At 47.7% G+C, this 22,097-nt stretch overlaps 2 protein-coding genes across 4 annotated transcripts in view; one reads left to right on the top strand and one right to left on the bottom strand.

Moving 5' to 3' along the window:
- Window positions 1–20,920, bottom strand: part of LOC131259261 (complexin) — a 150,684-nt gene extending 129,764 nt beyond the window's left edge. For 2 of the 3 annotated variants that reach the window (XM_058260710.1, XM_058260713.1), the window contains exon 1: window positions 19,986–20,117. The gene's annotated coding sequence lies outside the window, so the exon portion shown is untranslated. Of the gene's footprint in view, window positions 1–19,985; window positions 20,118–20,890 lie in introns of those variants that run through there. The other variant, XM_058260711.1, reaches the window with a different exon arrangement.
- On the top strand, window positions 1,071–3,343 carry LOC131259813 (O-acyltransferase like protein-like). The gene is made up of 6 exons (XM_058261408.1): window positions 1,071–1,092; window positions 1,134–1,172; window positions 1,252–1,400; window positions 1,476–1,719; window positions 1,788–2,464; window positions 2,537–3,343. Exons 1-6 carry the CDS (start codon window positions 1,071–1,073, stop codon window positions 3,341–3,343), a joined length of 1,938 nt encoding a protein of 645 aa, XP_058117391.1.
- Window positions 20,921–22,097: the final 1,177 nt, after the last annotated feature.

Raw genomic sequence — 22,097 nt, 5'->3', positions numbered from 1 at the left:
CACAAGTATTCGTTAGCCTTAGGTTCAGTCACCAGCTGGATATCTTTGTGTATGTGAACGAACGTGTGTCTCTGCATTGGAGATCGTGTATAAGATATAAGGGTATGGACTCTGTTTTAATGTTAACGAGATAAAAACGGCCACAAACTCTGTTGTTTCCTTCTCGTACTAGTTAAATGTCTCTTCTTTACCGCTAGACCTAAGTTGGTGTAAATAAATTATGGAAAATAAATATCGCATTAAAACGTCTATTCTGCAGTGTCTTGTGAACTATCACATCTGGTTTTAAGAAAACACGCTCGTCGTCACGGTCAATATACTGGTTGAATACCGAAAGAGTTTTGCGTTGTTTCCGAGAAAAAATGGAGGAGATCCTAAAGTTCTGACTGCTGGACTGGTACTGGAAGCAATATTTGATACCAAACAAATGTTAATCCCTATATGAAATGGTTTTCTGGATGATATCTATAAAAAATATTATTTTATAGGTGTTTTGAACACTGCTCGTTTCCCCAATGGTTTTATTGGGCAAAACAAAACTACATAAGGGAGCAGGAATTGATAAATTTATAATCAAAACGTTTCAGCCATAAACTGAATTAGTCATAAGGTGGACCCATAACACACCAGTTTCGTGCGCGAAACGAACTGGTTTGTTTTTCGCTTCACGAATGCAAGTGCACACGTGTCGACCCTTTCGTTGGACGAAAATCGGAAGATTCGTTGGATACGCTCGACGGGTTTGCTGACCAGCTCCAGCGCCGCACGGTAACTGAACACGTGTAATTAATGTCCAAATTTTCCGTTACTTGCTACGCAACGCTTCGCCCGCGGAAGACTGATGCATAGGCGAAGGGGGGCGTTAGGGCCTGAGAATGCATTCACCTATTCGACATCCCGACGACGCACGCCACCACATTCGAGTGGTACGGGCGGGCGGTGGCCACTCTTGGACAATCCGAATCGCACACGCGAGGTTTTGAAGCTGTCCAAATTTTCATCCCACGTCGACAGAGTTAGTCGCTCGAAGTGGACGATCGTGACGAGACGTGTGTTTTTCGCGGGTACCGATGACGGAAAAGTTTGGCCAATGTTCGTTGTGTGTAGAATTTCTTTGTGGCTCTTGATTGTAGTCGTAGTTCGTGGTGAAGACTGGGTGGAGTTTATCAACTGTAAGATTGCTGATTGTTTTGCTAGCAGGAGTACTCCTTTGTGAACGATTTTCATAGTGATTTCCATTTCTTGCCTCAGCTAAAGCCTACCGAAAATTCCCAAAGCTCTTCGAGTACGATGAGCTGGACGATTGTCGGGCGGACTGGGGTGACCAGTTCCGGTACTGTGTCGTGCGGTCCGCACTCATCCCGTACGATCCACGGTCCGAGTTGTGGCAGAACTTAACGGTTGGTGAGATTTTACCGGGGTGTTGTGCCAGCAGCGATGATACAGCGAAAATTTCCTACTTTCCTTTCTTGAAGAAATTTTCATCCTCACCACGCCACTACGATCATACGAAGGTGGAACGTGGCATATGCGTACCGGAGTGTGTAGCAACCAATCTCACTAGGGGAATCACCACCAACCCCTCTGTGGAACTGCAGTATACACGACAACTTCGGCAGTGTGTTAACGAAGAACTCCGAAAGAAATACGACCTGCATGTCGACTCGGTCACTATCCAATACTGTTATCACAACAATGAAGAAGAACTCTTCACAATCGGTAGGTTGCTACCGCAAGATATTCGAAGCATTCTTTGGAATTCAAGATTCTGTTTCACTTCTCCTCAGGGGGAATCCAGATTGTGTTTGGTGCGATCGTCTGTGGTATTGTAGTGCTCACAGTCGTGTCCTCCCTGTTCGATCGTCGCAGGCAGGTGGTGGCATCGTATCCCGAAAACCACTACACTACTCCTCCCGACGCACGATGGGGGGAGCTTCTAGTAAGCTTCTCGGTTATGCGGAACTTCGTGAAACTGTACCATCCGACTTCCGATGGCCGCTTCCGAGTCGATCTGCAGACGATGGAAGGATTCCGAGCGATTCGCATGTTCCTCATCGTGTTTCTGCATACCAGTACGGCCTACATGAAGCTGCCCCAGCACAATACCGACTTTCTCGAGGGTTACAATCACGCTGAGTCACTGATCGGCTACGTGGCACGCTTTCAGGATAGTGTTCAGACTTTCTTCCTCATCAGCGCCATCCTGTTTACGGTATCGTTCCTGCGCGATCGTCAGAATGGGATCACCCTTAACGCTGCCTACCTGCTCCGGTGCATCACAAACCGTCTGTTGCGACTTCTGCCGGCCTATGTGTTCGTGATTTTGCTGCAGGTTGCCGCTTTGCCTTACTTTATGGAAGGGCCATTTGGAAAGCAATTCCTCGGGGAAGCGACTGACAATTGCCTCCGGAATTGGTGGACTAATATACTTTTCATCAACAACTACGTTGGAGCAGATCAGCCGGTAATATCTTACGGGTTGTACTATACTGTACTGCATTGATGACTCTAACAATCTCTTTCTCCCTCGATAAAGTGTCTACTGCAATCCTGGTACATTGCAGCGGACACACAGCTGTACATCTTCTGCCTGCTCACGCTTTCACTCGTCTGGAAGTATCGTCAGCTCAAGTACTACCTCTTCACGGCGACCATCGTGTACGGATTGGTTGCCCCAGCGACCGTTGCCTACTTCCAAAACACGACACCCCTGATGGAGGTGGATATGAAGCAGGTGGACAACTACATGCGCCTCCAGCCGTACCAGAGCCGGCTTTACTTCCCATTTCATCTCAATCTGGCCGTCTACTTCGGCGGTGTGCTGGTCGGTTCGGCCTACCATCGCTACCGCACCGACTGGGAGCGGCTCTATCGAACGTGCGTCTTCAAGCTGGTCGCTGTGCTAGCGTGCACCGTGTATCTGTTCACCTTCGCGACCAGCTCGTGGTTCGTGGAGAACTATTCGTCGCTGGACCGGGCGTTGGTGGCCACGTACGCGACCATCTTCAAGCACAGCTGGGCCACGTTTAATGCGCTGCTGTTGCTAGTGCTCTTTTCCCTGCCGGCACACCACTGGCTCAAGCAGCTCCTACACCATCCGGTCGTATCCTTCGCGGGGCGGCTGTCCTACAGTGTCTATCTGCTGCACTTCAGCATGATTGCGCTGGTGTTCGGGCAGATACGGCGCCCAGTTGTGAGCAGCGAGTTCATCGTCTCCACGTACGCCTCGCAGATCGTACTCTGGACGTACACGTTTTCGCTGGGACTTTGCGTGCTCGTCGAACTACCGGCGCAGAACATCACAAAACTGCTACTCGCACGCCGTACGAAATGCAGAGAATGATAATAAAGTCAAAAGAGCGATCTCGCAAAATAGTCTTCAATTTCTCAAATGATCTTCTTCAATCTACCCGCTTTTTACAGGCCCTTCCAGACGTCTTCATTAAGTGTCAAAACGCCTTCGCACCACCTGAATGTCGAATAGGGTATTCACTGAGGCATCAAGTTGGGTTCACGCCGCGGGGACATCAGTCAAACCGTAAAATAAGGCTAGATAAATATAATTAATCTTTCTTGCTACCATCAGCTCAGCCTTAACTCCTCCCCCAATAGAGGTGAAAAGGTGTTGAGAGAAGATAAAAGGGGATACAAGAACTCCAACTGTAGGGGTAAGTCTAAACGAGTTCAAAACCCCATACCCTTGGAACCATGGATCCCTAGCGTTCGAGGGCAAAGCGCAGCTAATGTGAAAATAATCACTCACTTTCGACCGCCAGAGATAATTCATTTTCGGTTGTCTGATTCTATTTCTGACGTGGCTTCTGCCCTTGCTTCCTCTCCTGTTTCTCGCCTGGTGACAAGTAACTCCTCCCCAACGGAATCGTTAGCTCCCACAGCGCGAGATTAATCTAGCTCACTTCGCGGTTTCTTTATAATCACAAAATTGAACACCACGTTTGGCAAGGGACATAAGAAAAAGAGCTCACATGACCACTTGATCAGAGCGGAGATAACGATTTGACGCTAATAAGAGGCCATGCGATTATGCTCTGATTAAGCCATTGCACGTCATTAGAAGCGGATGGAAAATGTTCGACCGCGGAGTCACGCAAGTAGTACCATTTTGACCTGGACCGTAGCACCGAGGAAAACTTGCAGAGCGCGTCAAAGAGAAAAAGCCAACGCGGCTTACCCCGGTTAGATGGTAAAAGTGTGTCCTACTGGGGCAAGGTATCAATTACCAGATGTTAGTGTTCGGTATAAACGCAAATGGTATTTAATATGGTGCTTGAGGTGTGATTAATTTCGATCGGTGGACAGATATAATTCGTGCTTCTGGGGGCCAGATGACGCAAATGGCAAGCTCTGTAAGGTAAACATATGAGAATAGCAGTGTTTTCTTCCCCTCCAGCAATGCATCACACAAAGACTGAATATTGCCATATAGATAAAGGAGTGTCTTGAGCGGACGAATAGAAAATTACTTCCCGTACATTGAACTTTACGCTATGTTTTGATATATGCTAATTTTTTACCACAAAATAAATCATACAAAATCTTCAAGGCCGTGTCGGTATTGTAATAAAAAAACTTAGTCACAGAGTTTCATGCCAAAATATTCCTCAAGCTTCCTCCAAAACTCCTCCAACAAATGCAACTTCAACATATCAGCTGCGATTGAAAACAAGACTCCCAGAGTCTGCTTTCTGCATACATTTGTATGCACAAATCCATCAAATGCTGCCGCTACCGTAAATTAACGTAGGCCAGATAGGACATCCATTAATCATCCCATCATCTCCCATAAATCTTCCATGGGATGGCGAGTTCTTGACGAGAAACCTCCTTTTTTTTCTTCTCGTCAAACTTTAAGCCGTGCGATTTTAGGATTCGCTTTTTTGCTTCTGCGAAATCGAAAGCGAGTAGTTCAGTTACTACAACTGCCGTAGGAAAGAGTGAATATTGAAAAGTTGCCTCAAATAAATCGCTTATCAGGTCGTTAAAGCTATATGGGAAGAAGAAAAAAAGTAAATCCTGTAGATTTCAGACGAGGAAAGGAATGGGATACAAACGGGGTAGTGATAAAAGAGAACAAAAACTTACTGAACCGTTCGTAAACAATCTAAATGGTCCAACTTTAAACAGTAGGTTAAACGATTACTTTTATGAATTCACATTTCCACAACCAGTTTGGCCATCTGCCGGGGGGCAGGCAGAAACATGATCCATCCGCGATTAAACATGATAAATGCAGTCAAATCATCTTCAATCATATCGATCCTTCAGCTGGCACGCAGCAGAAGACAAAGCAAACAAACATAACCATTTGCCGCTGAATATGTATTGATGGGCGGGAAGGCATTAATCATCCAATGTTTTCGCACTTCGGGTGCGATAACGAAAAGAGAGAAAATAAAACCGCACCGAAACATATCGAAAGCGTGCAAAAGAAAACGACACATTTGGCAACAAATTTCTCCCGATTAATCTCCCGCGGGTATAGGAAGCCAAATGTGCCGACTTGGCTTGTGCTTATTCGGCCAAATCGGAAGCACCCCCGGAGCGGAATGTAACGGTGCTGGTGGCCGCGCGGTGGCGTTTTGAAGAGAGATTTAATTAACACCCATTTTAGCGGAGGGGTATATTTTGTTCATGTTCATGTTTTGAAGATTGCGCAGGATTTAATCGATTGCGATTTATTGCTTGTAAATGGCGTTTACGTGGTCCGATTGCGCCCGAAACAGTAGTCATAAACAGTGCGAAAATCGTTGAAAGTGATGGATGAAGTTAAGAAAAAACAAAACGTATGATTAACACCGGAGCAAAAACGACCGAATTTGAACTGCAAATTGATTTATAGCTTCATTTTGAATGGATTTTCAAAGGTTCCGAAACGCAACAGTAACAAAAAAGCTCATAAATACGTCCAACATATACGGAAGACGGCCTCTGGATGGTGACGTGTGTGACATGTTAGCAAAATTATTTTAAAATTTACGACGTTTCAACCACTATCCATATAAATAACCTGTGTTTGACAAACGAAGCAAACATTTGAATTTTCTCTAATTTGCAGCTAATCAAAAGCCATTAAATGCCGTTTTTCACAACCGTCTTCTTGATGAATCAATCAATACCACGCCTAGGATGCGCCAATGAAAAGGTTTAGGTAAACAAATTGGCAAGAAATGACCATAAACAATCCCCGACACACTCACCAATCAAGCACCGGACTATTCGTGATCTTAACGAAGCACAAATAATTGCTTTTTATGCGATCCATCCATCCCTAATACGACTATAATCGGAGTTGTTAGCGTGATCCGCGTGAATCAAAACGAATGCCGAAGTCGATCGATGAAAGCCACACGCGCGTGTGTGTGTGTGGATGAGGAAGAAAATTCAAATTGTGCGAGCGATTTGAAAAAAGCCCGCCCTGAGGGCACGAATCTCGATTGACACGTTTGATTAGCTGGCAAGGCTACTCATTAGGGCACGCGGCTTGGGCCGCGCTTGGATCGCCCGAGGCTTCCGGAGGCGTCCGGGCGCATGCGTTCACAAACAGATTTGAGCGCACGCCTTCGACGGCGATGGAACTCAAGTTCTTTCCCGTTGGCACAAATAGATCGGGAATGTGGTGTGATATTTTTCACCCGCTTTGTTATTAACGTTAACATTTCCTAGCGCCGCAGGGCACCAACGAGCGGAGGGTTAGGGGTATGCAGGTGTGCACCAGAAATGCGATCATTTCGGGGGACGGAGTTAGCCTGCGAACCTTTACCATCGACGCCTTCGAAGGACGCCCAAATGAGCGAGATATGTATGTTTTCTTCCGCAGCATGATTGACGGCGTTGCTGAAGGTCGACTCTCCCGAAAGCCACCGAAAATCGATGGCCAGGTTTTGTGTCCTTAACGCCCTCATCAGCGCACGCAGGCCTTATGCATTCGCAAAACTCAATCTCAGCGCCCTGGGGAAATAGGGAACGAACGAACGAACGCACCTGGCGTTCCGGTTCGGTGCGGGAAGTTGATTAGAGCGATCGGAAACACATCCATCTCGGAAGGACGCATCATCAGCCGAGCCTCTGCACCTGCAATCAAGCGCAGAAGCAACGGCGCCCAAAGGGTGTACGCCATAAAAATGACAATCGCAAAATTTATAGGGTGATTTCGGGGGCACAACGGTTGGGCCTTACGGCGCCAGCCTCCAAACGAGCGCTGCGGCGTAATACGATGTAACGAAAGTCGATTTAATGTGCCTCCTCACGCTGCTTATCCTTATCGGCGTCATGTAGAGCTTACCTGCGAAAGAGAGAAAGGAAAAAAAAAGATAAATGGTTGGATGTTAATGCATCTCCTATATACATTAGCTAGTAAACGTGATAGAATGTGGGGTAAAACATGTTAAGGGGAAGGATAAATATCGATGTATTCCATTGCAAACATAGATTCATTTATTTTCGGTTTTACTGACATCTAAACAACACTTAAACAGTATCCCTAGTTGGTGCTAGCTTTAAAGCATATCGTCTTAACTTACGGTATATTATCATAAAGCAAAGTTGGTAATAAGATTTGGTGTGATGATCTTGCAATTTTCTACTCCCTCGATCTTCCCGCAGCTTAGTGAATTCTATTTGCCGCTTGCATGTTCGATTTTTGTTTTCATCTTTCCATCAGAACAAACGATGATAGACGAAGGCAATGGAACTCCGTCGCTCCAATGAGCGGGTGGTAGATTTTCTTCGACATCATTCTGCTTGCACATAATATTATCCATTAGTCAAGCGCTTCTTTCTCCACCGAGCAGAAGCCATCCATCCGAATGCCCCAAATGGCTAGCTTCCCGCCCCCCCCCGGAATGCCAGCAGAGAAAGCATTTGTTAAGCGATGTGACTTTGATGGAACGAGCCAAAACTTCCCTAATGATATTATACTTAGGATCTTCGGGTTTTAAGCATCCTCGGGCATCCTGCCAGAAGTCACAAGATGGCCAAGAGAGCGGCTTGCGTCCGGTTCGAATTTGTGCTCAATCAGCATTTCTTTAGCGAACCGTTGCGCTCACCAGGACGAAACCAGGGGGTTGCCCTTTTGTGCCAAGGATGATGAAAGCGTGGTGTGTGTTTGTGTGTCTGTGTGTGTCTGCGTTGCATCCGGTGGCAACTCCGACAAATGACTCAGCGCATTCGAGAGTTGCGTTTCGATTTACTCTCCAGGGGAATGCGCAAGGGTGGGGCGGGAGGAAGATAGTAAAATCATTCGGTAATCGGTAAGTTGATTGGATTTTGGGCAGGTAGTTTGTGTTTTTTTTTTTGTTTTTGTTAGCTGCTTTGTTTGTTGTTTGCTTTTGTTTTCCTGCACGATTCGTGCGAATATTCTACGAAACGGTGCGATTTTCGGTCGGATCAATTCCTGCCGTTTGAGCTGCTCGCAAACCTTGCGGATCGTCATGACACAGCAGACAGCTATGACGGTGCGCTTACCTTTACCTTTAATGAATGTTGGTAAACGCGAAGATTTCAGCCCGCCCAAGATGTTCCTTGGTAAGAGAAGATGTTGGTCCAAAATAAGGCATGTCGTTCTAAATAATCAATTGAAAATTACCTCACTATGCTAAAACGCAATTCATTTATTTATTTATTTATGTTTACCTCCATAACCTGAAGAATCTATTATTCATTATAAAGTTCAAAATATAATAATCGAATGAATTAAAAATGGTTGGATTTATTTATTCTTATTCGATTTTTCGTATTTTTATCATATAAATAATCAAGATTGCGTAATTTGCATATTTTTTACGGTTTTTTCCTTCATTGTTGTTTCATTCATATTTTCATCAGATATCTGCCTGTATTGCTTTATTTGTCTTCGATTGAAGAAAAAAGCAAAAGACGGACAGTTCTTTCCAAAGTCTGTAAAAAATATGCAAAATATCTCTCTAACGTTTTATGATAGAAATTTGAAAAGATTTCCATACGATAAAATTAGTTGCTGTAAACTTAAAGCAAAACCATGATGTAATAGATTTATACCAAAGAATAATCTTTCCTAAATATGAAACTATACATTTCCTTGGTTAATACTTGTTCAAACTCAGCAAAAAATCAGTATTATAGTGATCATGGACCAGGCTAAAGTTCCCGACGGCTGTGGGAAATGCCCACGCCCAGCGAGCCGTCCCTGGAATGCCGGGGACGAAAATCATCCCTACCGTGCCTGGAGGCAATCAATTATCGTACCGAAAATCAATAAACGATTGCACTAACGATAATGACTCACTTTGCACTCCCTTCGGTCTAATCATTTCACGGGGATTTTCCACCCACCCACCGGCAAACAGCGGGGAAGGGGGCACATTTTTCGCCGCCTTCCGCCGCACGCCCCGCCATTCGGCCCATCGGCTCTTACGCTCATAATCATTAGGGCCCATTGAACGAGTTCACTTCATTAGTTGAGCTGAAATGAGCGATCGAAGCGATGTCTGCCGTCCGAGGCGGCGGAAAATGGTAGCGACGATTCGGTTCGGTTGACTTACAGCGCTGGACCGAAGAGGCAGGTAATGAAGTTAGAATTTCAGCGATGTCCCGCCCTTCCCGAGCGCCGGTTTGAACGCCGCGTTTTCGTTTACTTTTTAAACCAAAATAATCAAATGTAAACGACGCCTCACCGCACGTCAAATAACTTTTTCCAGCACAATCATAATTATCCTTCATTCGTTCGTTTGCTGCTGGTGTGGGTGTTGGCAAAAGTTCCCCGCCCAATGGAAAAGGGTGTTATTCGGCCCCCAGAAAAAAAAAAACTACCACTTCGTTGCCTCGAAGGGCCCCGCGGCCGTAGGATTAACTTTCGCCGTAATCAATCGCCGGTCGTTAATGGAAACGATACGCCCCAGCCTCCGCACCCGACAGGGTTTGCCGAAGGGGTAGGTACGGGGTTTCCCAGCTACGAAATCGATTCGGGCTCATCGGTCGAATGGACAGATGGAACCCGGTGGGCCGGTGCGCCATCGATTAATTAAGAGTGGCGTTCCGATAAAACCCCCGCCTGGAGGCAAAAGTTACCCGGAAAAACTAACTTAATTCGTTCGCAGCAACGGAAAGCAACGCTGCGGGTGCGGTTGCGGAGGGCTTTGCTTCGTGATTTCGCACCCCGAAATTTTGGGAGCAAAATTTCCGAAATTTCTCCAACAGATTAATAAAATTAAAGGTGACGATTTTAGCGGCCATTCCGCTCGACACGTGAATCCTGCGAAACGGGAAAGGGTCGCTCGTGATCCATCCGGATTTACCTACCTCCGGTGAGTATCTGAAGGGTGTATTTTCAGGACTCCAACGTCCACAAAACCCCATGTCACCCCCAAAGGCACACGGTACCATACCGTGACACGGCACATCCTCCACCTGGAGCTCATTACTTTCGCACATTACATCAGCGCTTTGTCGTGCCTCCAACATTAGGAATTATGCCGTGCCGTGCGCTTGGCAAATGACGCGAAAGTGTTTGTTTGCCCACCGACACCAAGCGGAGTCCTCTCGAGGTAGGACTAGGGACCCGTCCCTGTCCAGTATGGGACTATGTGTCTGTGTGTGTTTGTTTTGTGGATATTGGATGCGCAATTGTTTGTCGAACGGGAACGGGCTTATGCTGTTTTTAAGAGCTTTTCCCCCGAAGGCAGCCTCTGATGTGTGCAGGACACACGACCGAGGGTGCCGAGTTCCACCAGTAGTTCCTGGCACGTATGAAGTGCTCGCTGTGCATACAATTCATTTGGCTGCAGCGAAGAACAATGAGGTCCTGTTTCTCGCACAAATGCGAACGGGAGCGAGTTGGAAACCCGAGAGACCTGTCAGGAGGAGGGAAACCCTGCGTATAGCGGCAATTGAATTCCCGTGGTTAAAAGCGCATCCAGCACATACGCAGTGAGTCCGGGCTAATGAATCCCAGTGCAAACAGCCAGTGCACTTCAAACGTGGCCGTACATCGATCGAAAGTGATGGCACCCATTGCGAGTGGAGGTGCACTACACAAATGGCCAGGCTTGTAAAGGGACCACTCGAGAAGGAATAAATAATTGAAAAGAATACCAACCAGCAAATCGGGAAAGAAGCGGCCGTGAATCGATTTTTGTGTGAGTGTTTTTTTTTTTAAACCGTGCAACCAAGTCGCACACGGAACTCATTTCCCAACACACGTCATCCACTCCTGAGGGCACCCGCTAGGCAGCCCTTTATGCCGTGCACGTCCCGTGACCTGCAACCGAGCGTGAGCCTCGCATCTACTCCGTGTGCCTGGCGCAAGTGCTTAACTAATTCCCGTCGTTCTATTCCTGGCCTGCGGCCCGTTCGCTGGGGTTGAATATTTCATTCCGGCCATTCCCAGGGACACGTACCCGGTGGTGGCCCTGTGCTCCGGAAAGAACCTTCCCGTTCTTCCCGAGCGTAAGAAGAAGTGGGGCCCCGACTTTCGTGCCCGGGGAAAAACTTTTGCCCGCCTGAATTATGTAATCCTGATGCGAGTAGTTTACGAACTTTCCTAATCAATAGCAGTCACTTTACTCCGTTGCACCCCCCCCCCCCCCCCCCCCCCCCCCCACACTTTGATTGTGGTACGAAGTGGCCACTCGGGGGTGTCGTGTGCATGACGAGGACAAGCAATATTTGATGGGTTTTTGATCAATTGCTTGCTGGTGCTTGGTGGGTCGAGTTTTCCGTACCGTTTCCCCCAGAGCCCCACCCCCACCAGTGCCACATAACATGATTACGTAAAGAAGCGATAAAGCAGCTCCGTGCGGTTGTATGATAAATCGATTTTATCGACGCCTCGCCCACAACCCCCGAGTCGAGTGGGTGCGAAAAGCGAACGTTAAGCCAGATAATAGTCGACATCTAACGGTTCTATCCCGTTTGGTGCGATTTTGGGGCGAACATAAGTGCAACGGAAGGTGCATCTGCATCCTTCGTGGTGCTGTGCGAGCCAACGGAAAGGCACGAACATCTTGAGCCAAGCGATCGATCGATGTTCGGTGATGGAAGCACCCATACACACACACACACACGCGCAAGGTACTTCTCGATGACATTTCGCCTTTCACCAGCTGAAGCACTGCACGCGTTGGTGGAAGCGTTCTCGACAATGACATACGACCTGCGCGCGGACTGACAGCTCCTCTTCACGAGCCTTCAACCGCGCGCTGCCAAAGAACGTTACGTAGTCAAGTTCAAGAGTTGCTACCCGCTGCCACTCTTCCTAAGGACCCTTTCCCCCGTGCAGGTCGGTTGCAAAGAAAAGCAATTGTTCTATTCAAATTCCGCGACTTCAGCCATCGAGAGCGCCAGCTGGAACGACACGGCAAAACACACTCGTCGACGAGGACGAGGACAAGCGGACCTGCAACGCTGCGGTGGAGAAAAGTCGTGAAGTATGTACGTTCGAACGACGTCGACGAACGGTTTTACCCGCTGTTATCCCGATGTCACACTCCCACCAAAAAGTCAAACCACCGCTAGCTCGTGTTCAGGCTTTGCTTATCAGCTTTCCTCCCGTGTTTTTTTTTTCTTCTTTGGTTTCGAGTTTTTCCTACCACGGGAACTTTTGCACCCTTCCAGTGCAGCCAAAAACTAGAGAAGGTGAAGCGTTTTTAGGGTGTGCGATGTTTTTGGGCGGCAGCGCAGGTGCAGGTGCAGAAATAAATCAAACATTTACGCTGGGAACATTGTACCCATATTTTATGTGCCTTGTCGTTTTCCTAATCCCCTCCTGGAGAGCGTTCGTTCGTTGACGCCGGTGTCACATCTCGGGACCCCCATTCCGCATACTGGATGACTTTAGTGCCGGAACTTTGAGCCGTCGTGAATGAAATGTACGCTTCAGGATTTCGAACTCAACGATAGACGTGTGGCTTTATCGTGCGTTCGAAAGGCAAACTGACGCGAAATGAACCTTCTCCAAGCGTTCGCGTCCGCCCGATGTCGGCATGATGTTGGCACGTAATATCGAATCGGGATCGGAATTTTAGATTTGTGACACACAGCCTCTCCTCCGGCCCCGCCTTCAACCCGTAATGCCCGGTGGATGACAAAATTGCACCGAAAATAGATTTTCCACGATGAGTCAATGGAAACGATCAGACGATCGGGGATTGGTAACTGGGACCCCGAAAAGTGGTATTTACATGCTTGTCTGAGCGATGGAAAAGGGCTTGAAAATTCGTTCCGGCCGCATCGGTCGTAATGTAAACGTGTGCGCCATTTGAAAATGGTTCCATTCTCCGTTTCGAATCGTTGCTCCATCAGAAGGGCTTCTGCAGTGATTTAGTTGCGTTCATAATTCCTTCTCCTTCTTTCCCGAGATAACCCCGCCGGAGTCAGTCATCTACAACGGCCCATATCGAACCAGAGGAGAAATCGATCACGCTACATCGGGCAAGCATTAAAAGGGCATATGTGAAACGAGCGTAGTCCTGTCGGATTCAATTCATCGGTATTTGCATTCGAACTATCCTGCTTCCTGGCAAGAGCGCACGGAAACGCATCCTTCCGATGCCAGGCTCTCGACGACTAGTGCTGGGGCAGAAAGACTGCTCGCCTGCAGATGAGTGGGTCAGTTTCAGAAACATTTTGAATTACGAATTCTTCCCCCGTCAACGATGTGGAAAAACATTCCTATCTATGCAGCTCATGTCGGGCTCGGAATGTAATTTCACTTTGAGGCCTAGTTTGCCTTGTTTTTTTCTACTTTGCTTTTCTCACTGCCTATCAATCAACCGAATACGGCCGAAAGATGTTCCCGGGTGAACGCTGGGAACCGTCCACTATGCTTTATCAAACCTTGACTACGCCCCACCAGCCCGAATCACCAGTCCTCCTCCCGCGGAGGTCATCAAGATTGCCCCATGGAGTTCGACAAATCGAGGTTTTCACGAGCAGCTTGATGGATGGGAACCGGGAGGGGCCAGTGCAGTGACATTGCGGCTGACAGTTCCGAAAAGCAAGTAATGAAACTTGGTTTGATTTCATTTTCTTGTCTTTCCCCTTGGGCGGGATTTTCATTTGCACACGCAAGGAAAATGCTGTTGGCCTAACCAAAGTGCAGAGGAAAGATTCACGTTATGAAAATGAAACATTATTCATGCCGCCGCCTCCTCCGGCCTGTTCGTTTGGGGTTTGAACTTTTTCACCGCACTAATCAGGGTGCTCCATCAAATCAAATGCCTTCGCAACGATATCGTTATTTGTTGGGACAAACGCCTTCCCCCACCCCTCCTTCGCAGCTTGGGACGAACGCCATCGGACATTGTTTGCTGGCCGCACATGAAATATGATAGGGCCGGCCCAACAACACGAAAATTATAAATGCGGCCTGGAAATTCGCCTTCGTTGTGGGCGACGGAAACGCTTGCGCCTGCGAGTTATGCAACCGGAGGTGCTCGCTTTCGAAAGCACGTCGGTGGAGAAGCTTTCCGAAGCGCACGAAGGCAAGCGACGTGGACAACCTTTTCTTCGACACTGGCCGGCTGAAATCCTTCCGCACCCTGGGGGGAGGGCGGTGGAAAATGTCACAAAACGGCCATGTTTAAAGGGTACAAAACGAGGGATAAACACCAACACACAAAGGCACGCCATAGGCTCGAAGCTGTGCGAGGGAAAGTCTAAGGGTTCGCAGGCACGCACGCCATCGTCCTTCGCCGGGGCACAAACACTCGCCTCGCCTACTTTGCGCCTCGGGCCACTCCCCATCCGGGTCCCCGGCAGGCGGCCATTAATTCTTTATTTATACTAACTCGTCCACCATCGACCCACTTTTCCATGTCGATTCGGAGGACCGCAGACCACCCCGCACCCCGGGAAAAAGTCCATCAAAGCCCACTTCCATCAAAGCTCTGATCCGACCTGTCGGCCCAAAACGGAGCCCACCGACACACACACACACACCCACTGTGGAATATGGAAATGTTCGGCGAGAAAAGCACCCCCAAAACCCCAGGTTCTCTGTTGTCCGGTGATGGGGTTTATTTTTGGAGTGCAGACCAATGCCGATGCCGATGCCGACGCTTCCCATCACACACGCGCCGGTGTTGTTTCAATCGATTTCTATTAAAACACCACAAAGCGAAATGGAAAACTGGAGAAAACTTTGTCGAATTTGATTCGGGTAAACGTTGACGAACGTGCCGCTCGGGCAGGGGTTTCTGAGACGTTCGCCCCTTGAACATTCTTCCCAACAAACCGACAAACTTGACATCAAATGTGATTGGATTCCTAATGTTTGCATAAAAGTTCGGTTCTGTTTATCCATATGGAGACATGAAACGGCGAATGGGCCCGTCAGGTGGTTCGATTCTACCTGCTCGATCAATAATTCAGTGCTTAGTATAGAGTTTGCAAATCAAAAGAAGTTACAAATCGTCTTAATCAGCATCTTATTCGGTGAAAATTTCCCTTCCATAATCAAGCATTGAGCTTCGCATGGTTTACTTTTACTGAAAATGGCAAACAAAAGTCAAATCATTGATAAGCTACCAAACCAGCATAGCTAATTCAATTTCTGAGGGCTCATTAGAAATGGATGTGGAAGTTTTCCATCTATTTGTTTATTTCACCAGCGTCATCAACTTCCTGTCCACCCTGTCTACTTATCAATGTTCCATTGAACAGTTGCGTCCCCTTAAAGACAGCCCCTGGTCGTGGAACTCAAGACGACATTAAAATAATAGCGCACGCTATAAAGTTAGTTCGTTAAGGTATTTGTTCCGTAGCCTAGCTGCTCGCCGGAGGACGCTTGCCTGACGACTTCCGCTGCTGGGAATGGAAAGGAAGTACCAACACCGCTCGCAGGGACATTGGAGCGGTATCGATCGCCAGCCGGGAATCAATTGCGAGGACCCTCTCGTATAATTAGCCGACCAGGTACGAGGGCAAACACAATCCAAACGAGGAACACCATCGGGACGACGCTTCGCTTACTCTTTGCACTTGCTGGGTCGTTTTATAAATGATCTGGCAGGGCGTAGACCACCGACGGCGTAACGGGCATCGGGCAATGTCACATTCCGTCCTCGCTCCAGGACATCTTCCTGCCGGATGCCGAGCTGCAACCAAGAGCAAGTTACATAATGGCTTAGCTCACAAATGGGGAAGCACAAGTTGAGCATTGTTTTTCTTTCGCTTTTGTATGGGAAATATCAACTTCGTTCGAGTGGGACGTCCTCGTCCTTGGCACGATGGAAACTTGTTATGAGTGTTCAACAAATATATTCACGCTTGTACGTTGTGAGAACAACAATATTAAACATTATGTGAGTTGGTATTCAGTTAAAAGGATAATTTTTAACTGAAATTTACTAAATAGGCAATCTTTACATAGAAAAATATGATCCTAAACTCTATAACTTAAAATAAAATAAAATAAATAAACGCTCTACTCCATAAATTATGTTATTAGCGATTGCATAATCCAAAACGATAGATACTGTGATGAATGTCCGAAAGTATCGTGCGGTCATTACAAGCTACACTAATTGTGGGATCTATCCAGTGCCCTGGCGTACACCCCCCTATTTGGATACAATTATTACTACCACTCTGTTGACTCCCACTGTCGTTCCGCTTTTGTCCTGCGGCAACAATACGATCATCACCGGGAGCCCAATTATCGGTTGTTTATCCAATAAAGGAGACTTATTTTTCCCGCTAGTCCCAATATATCCCCGATCCCCTTCCCGTTGTACCACCGACAAGACAATAGGAGCCCAAGGGCCACTAGTCCTTGGCCTTCGGTCGCCCGAAGGACCGCGTAGACAATTTCGCGCCGGGATCAACAACATCGACCGGATTGTGAGAGGGTTTTTGTCCACTGCACTGTTATTGCTGTCTTTGGCGGTATTTGTGCCCGTTGTACGACCCTCCCAACACCACGCACCACTTACTCGAAGGACATAGCATGAAAACCGAAGAGGAAAAACTCGGTCCTGAAGCTTCCGGAACTGCTCGCACATTCTAACAACATCGCAGCCATTGATAGGAACCCCCTTTGTTTTTTATGTGCGCTCCCACTTCCTTTTTTCCCCCCGCTACCCGGGAATGGCGCCCGGGCGGTTTCCGGAATAGGGCGGCGGGCTGGACATTTGTTATTTATATTTTTATGGCTGCCTTCAACTTTATGGCTACTCACATCGACTCCCCGTACGATGCAGGTATAGAGTAGATACTGCAGGGAAACAAACACATACATAACCACACAGAGAGAAAGATAAAGGTGGAGAAGAAAAAAAAATGTATAATATTCTACAATCAACATCGGACGATGAAAGGGGGTAGGGCAGGATCTGTTAGTCGGGATGTATCCGGGAAGTTGTGTCCTTCCCTATATTTATTCACAACAAAGCACCAACTACTCGAAAGTGCCACTTGTAAACTAGTGGCACCCGGCCAGGGATGGGTAATTGGGGACCCTTTTAGAATTGGTACTCTCCGGTGTCGATACCATCGGTACGTATCAATTAACTAAGGTGCAAAAATAATTGATGAAACGCCTGACATGACCTGAGCTAAACAAATAAATAAATGATAGTCAATTCACATGATTGAGCACGGGAAACGCTTTTTCCGACGTGGTTTGTGTCAGTTTGGTGGCGGCATTTATTCATATTTTTTTTTTGTTGGCATAAGAGAACTAAATTAAGCTTTTTGACTGTTTTTCTGCGCTGCTTAAAACTCATCGTTTATTACTTTTTATTCTTATTTAATATTTTAGGGGGACAGTTTGCTACCAAAGCAAAATCCGAATGACACATCTGAATAATTGCTGTGGTTTATAAATCGAAACAGAATTGTGATGATGATGTCATGTCATTTTAATGTTTTGATTGTGCTTGTGGTTAGTTAAATAATCAAGAAATTAAAGATCACGGTCTTGCTAAAACGAGTGTACATGTCTCAACCAAATTAACATGTCAAATAAATTAAAATGATTTTGCTCATAATTCTAGTCATTGGGATACGACAAACAAACAGTCCATCCGAATGCATTGTCACAAAAATGCTACATCATCGCGTGTGAAGCTTAATATTATGCTGGTAATGCACTGACCACAAGAAATCTGGTATCTTTCTGGCGATGGTAGGATTTGCCCCTAACGGTTATCCGTGGTTCGCGTGTTCGTGTCGGAGGACTCCATTATGTCTGGCCATTTCTTTTTTTATTCAAACAACGCTATTTGGACAACGGTCACTAGGAAAAACGGCAGAACGACCAGTCTATTTCCACGATAGTCTATTTCCATCCAGCAAGCTGATACCCTATTATTTCGGCACGACAGCACATGGTAGGATTTAATGTGTAGGGCACGTTGCGACCCATGAAGGTTCCGGAGACTTTTTTTCCAGCAGGTAGGATTAGCCACACACCCACTCCACCCCCAAGGCACGCGTCGACTCACGTGACACTGGGGAGGGAAAATCCCTTCGATGGTGTGGACCGTACAGAGTAAAGGGGAGAGAAAAAAACAAACTGGGCCAGCACGCGAACAACGGCAGGATTATTGATTTCCGGACAGAGCCGTTGCTGCCCCCGCACAGCTACAAATCGATCAGCTACACGATGGGAGGACTAATTTGTGTCACGGTTCAGTGGCAGACGTGTGTGACACACGCGCGTCACGGGGGTTCAACGCCATAGGTGAACGAAAACCCTCAATTGGATTTTAATTGAATTAAGACCCACGACAGCGAGGTGTTACTGAGATGACTCACGGATGATGAACAACGTGCGGAATGTGCGAGATGGAGTGATGTATGTAAATGCATCTGGCTGCACGTTTTGTTTACCGTTTACAAGAGTTCCATCCGGAGTGGACATACCAATTACAGCACCTAGTTCGGTAAAAACAACATACGACTAGAAGAGTCAGGTTATAAAATAAGCAACAACAAAATCGAAGCACGCATTCACAATCCTTCCAGCAGCCCTTCCTCGTGTTGTGTTGTGCGAGCCCTTCATGAGCTGTCAAACAGTGGATCGATATTTGGGAAAAAGTGTGCCGCACGCTCGGCACAGCTTGCAGAAGCTAAAGTGCCTATCTAATGCGCACTCAAACCGGGGGAAAACAATGCGGATTATGGTGTATAACAATTGAAATGTTCACAAACTGATAAGGTGATTTTGGTGCATTCGATCGGTTCACATACCCGGAGCGTTATCTGAAGCGAGCAGCAGCTGTCATTCTCATCTAGTCACCGCTGGATGCATTTCGTTTGGCTTTGGTTACTACGATTAACGTTCACTCAGTCGAATAGGAGACTCGGATTTGAAGTAAATATAGATAGGAGGAAGCAAAAAAAACGTAAACACTGTCCACTAGGGCTGAAGCTGAGTTACTACCAGCGGAAGGTTGGTGGTTCAAGGGGGGAATCAAACAAAGGGAGGAGTATGCCGTCACCACATGATGTATCGTGTAACTTTAGGTCCCGGTTCACATACACACGCATACACTCGTTGTACAGTGCACTGTTACAAAGCGTACAATGGAGGTGCGAGGGTGGCTGTTTTGCTGTTGGGAGCTGTCACTTTTGCAGTGTTCAAGATGCACTCCGGTTTGTTTTTTAATGCTGCCACTGACACTGCACCTACATACACGCACACACCTTTACACACTCATGCACCGGGGGTTTGGAGACTCCACCACACCCGGAACTGGCACCTATTCGGCAGCATCAGCAGAATGGTACACCGCAGTTGTCACTGAAATATCGACACGCACGGTGTGTGTGCAAGACCAACCGACATTGGGGACATTCTCGTATCGGGGTTTGGCCGCAGTGTTCGATCCCGTGTGTGGTGGTGGCCAGTGAAATCGTTTATTGTTTTGCTTTTTCTTCTATTGATTCACGCCTGCTTCCTTCCTGCTTCCACTACCGGACAGCTTGCCGCACCTCGCGTACACACGCACACACAAACACACACACACATACACACACGCACCAACCTTTCACCACCGCCTTTATCTCCGACAGTCCGCCGCCGAACACACCAGGGTCGTGCACGCCAAAGGAAAACACACGCTTCTGTCAGAAAAGTGGACGAGGTTTGTCATCTCCGGTACACCCGGTACACCGTGGAACGCACCGTTTGGCGATGTTGATCATACACGCGCACTCGCGCTCTCATCGGGCCCCGCGGAAGGCGCCACTCATCGTTCGCGGTGGAGAAATGCTCTCGAAAACCTCCGACGCGATTTGTGTTGTCGTTTTCCCCCCAACGGAGCAGCTCGGCATCGCCCGGCAGATAGCATGAACAGTTACGTTCCCCCTGTGTTAGTGTGTCCCTCTAATGCAATCTAACATTCATTGGAACTCATTCTCATCTAACATCTTTCTCCCGCGAAACGCGATAGCTGTTTCTTTTTGTTTCTCTCTCGCGCTTATCGCCTTCCACGAACACGCGAACCCGCGGCTTTTAGCTCCCCAGATGGGACGTTCGTTCGTTCTCTTTCGGATGCTCCACGTTCGCCGTCATCTATCCATTTCACTTCCCCGAACGTGGCTCTCTTTCCCCCATGGGGATATTTAAACATCAAATCCAAACAAATGCTCCACCGAATCAAAGCACGCGCTGAAAGCTCGCGCTCAATCTCTCTTTTCTTCTAACGCTCTCCAGCAAAGCTCCCTTAGGCCCACGTGACACGGAGGGAAATTTGTAGGCTACACTCCGTCTCGTCACTGCCGAGCGGAAGCTATCGATCGATTGTTTTTCTCAGGCTTTCCAGCTACCACCACCATCCCCCACGTCACTTCTTTAACTCCTGCGTGTCAGGGAAGGAAAGTGTAGTGTCCTTTTGCACAGATTTGGCGGAATTTATCCCTTTCCGACTGGAAAATTACGTGAACGCACCTTATACGCACCTAATAGTGCCACAATTCGTAAACTAAATGGTTGTATTACACCGACAGACACGGTAAAAACGAACAGCCGTACAAACTGACAACCGAAAAAACAGGCACACACGCAAACGTCTCTTCACCGAACGGCGCTCTCGCGGCCCATGCAGCTTCTTTCAGTCCGATGAAACGGTGAAACGATGACGTAATGGAGACGCCTGCGCAAACGTGGTTGCTACTAGAGTGTACTACTCAACTACCACTCTCTATTGCGTACGTTTTGTACGGGTCTCGGCCTCGGATTTTCTCTCCGCTGGAAAATTGTGTAGTACCAGCACTCAGCTACTAAGGAAAAAAAAACTCGTGACGTGAGAAATCTACGCCGCCAGGCAAACGTGTGCGCGCCAGATCAATAACAACAACACGCGCCCTCTGGTGTCACCCACGCCGAACCGAACTCACAGGAAAATCACGCATTTTGCGTTCGTCATCACCCAGCGAAACGACCCCACAAGAAACTCAGCCCCGAGATGGACAGAGATGGTGATGGCCAGGGGGGAGAGGGGGAGGGGGCGAATCCTGTGCCCAGTTTTCAACTCAAGAGTTCTCCTCTTGCAGGAGTGCTCACGTGTATCGTGAGGAAAAAAGGCCTCGAAGACCCCACCGAAGGAAAAGCGTTCGTTTTGTCGACGATGCAACTCGAAGCGCTTTCGGCCTTCGGGTGGCTTATTCCTCGTGAAACGAATTTCCCGAAGGAAGCCCATACGTACCCTGGAAAAGAAAGGCAATGCATGTCATGTGCAGAGGCGCAGAAGGGGAGTCTAGCAACCCGAACGCGATAGTGGCCAGCTTCGGATACTCCGCGAGCTTTCCTCCGTCCAAACGGTTGCGCAATCAGATGGAAATTTTCCCCAGTGTCGTCGGACGTCGGACTCGTCGTCGTCGGCTTACCAAACCCTAAAACCGGCCGTCCGTCCTTCCTTCCGTCCTTATCGACACCTCCGGTAAGCCCTTCCCTGTGGCGCAGGTTACGTTATCAACCACAGCGTAACCATTTTCCACAGCAATCGCACTCGTGCACTCGAGTTTTGCGCTACGGGATGGGAAATGGGTCCGATCGCGATAAGGCCCATCACCATCGGCTCTCGCCGAACCGGCATGGACCGGCCGACCGCTCCACAATGGTCCACTATTGTGCCGTGTCAACCAGCGATGTCATT

This window comes from Anopheles coustani, chromosome 3, assembly GCF_943734705.1.
Source record: "Anopheles coustani chromosome 3, idAnoCousDA_361_x.2, whole genome shotgun sequence".
Taxonomy (NCBI): Eukaryota; Metazoa; Arthropoda; class Insecta; order Diptera; family Culicidae; genus Anopheles; species Anopheles coustani.
Note: the sequence above shows the minus strand (reverse complement) of the source record. Positions and strands in the feature narration are given on the sequence as shown.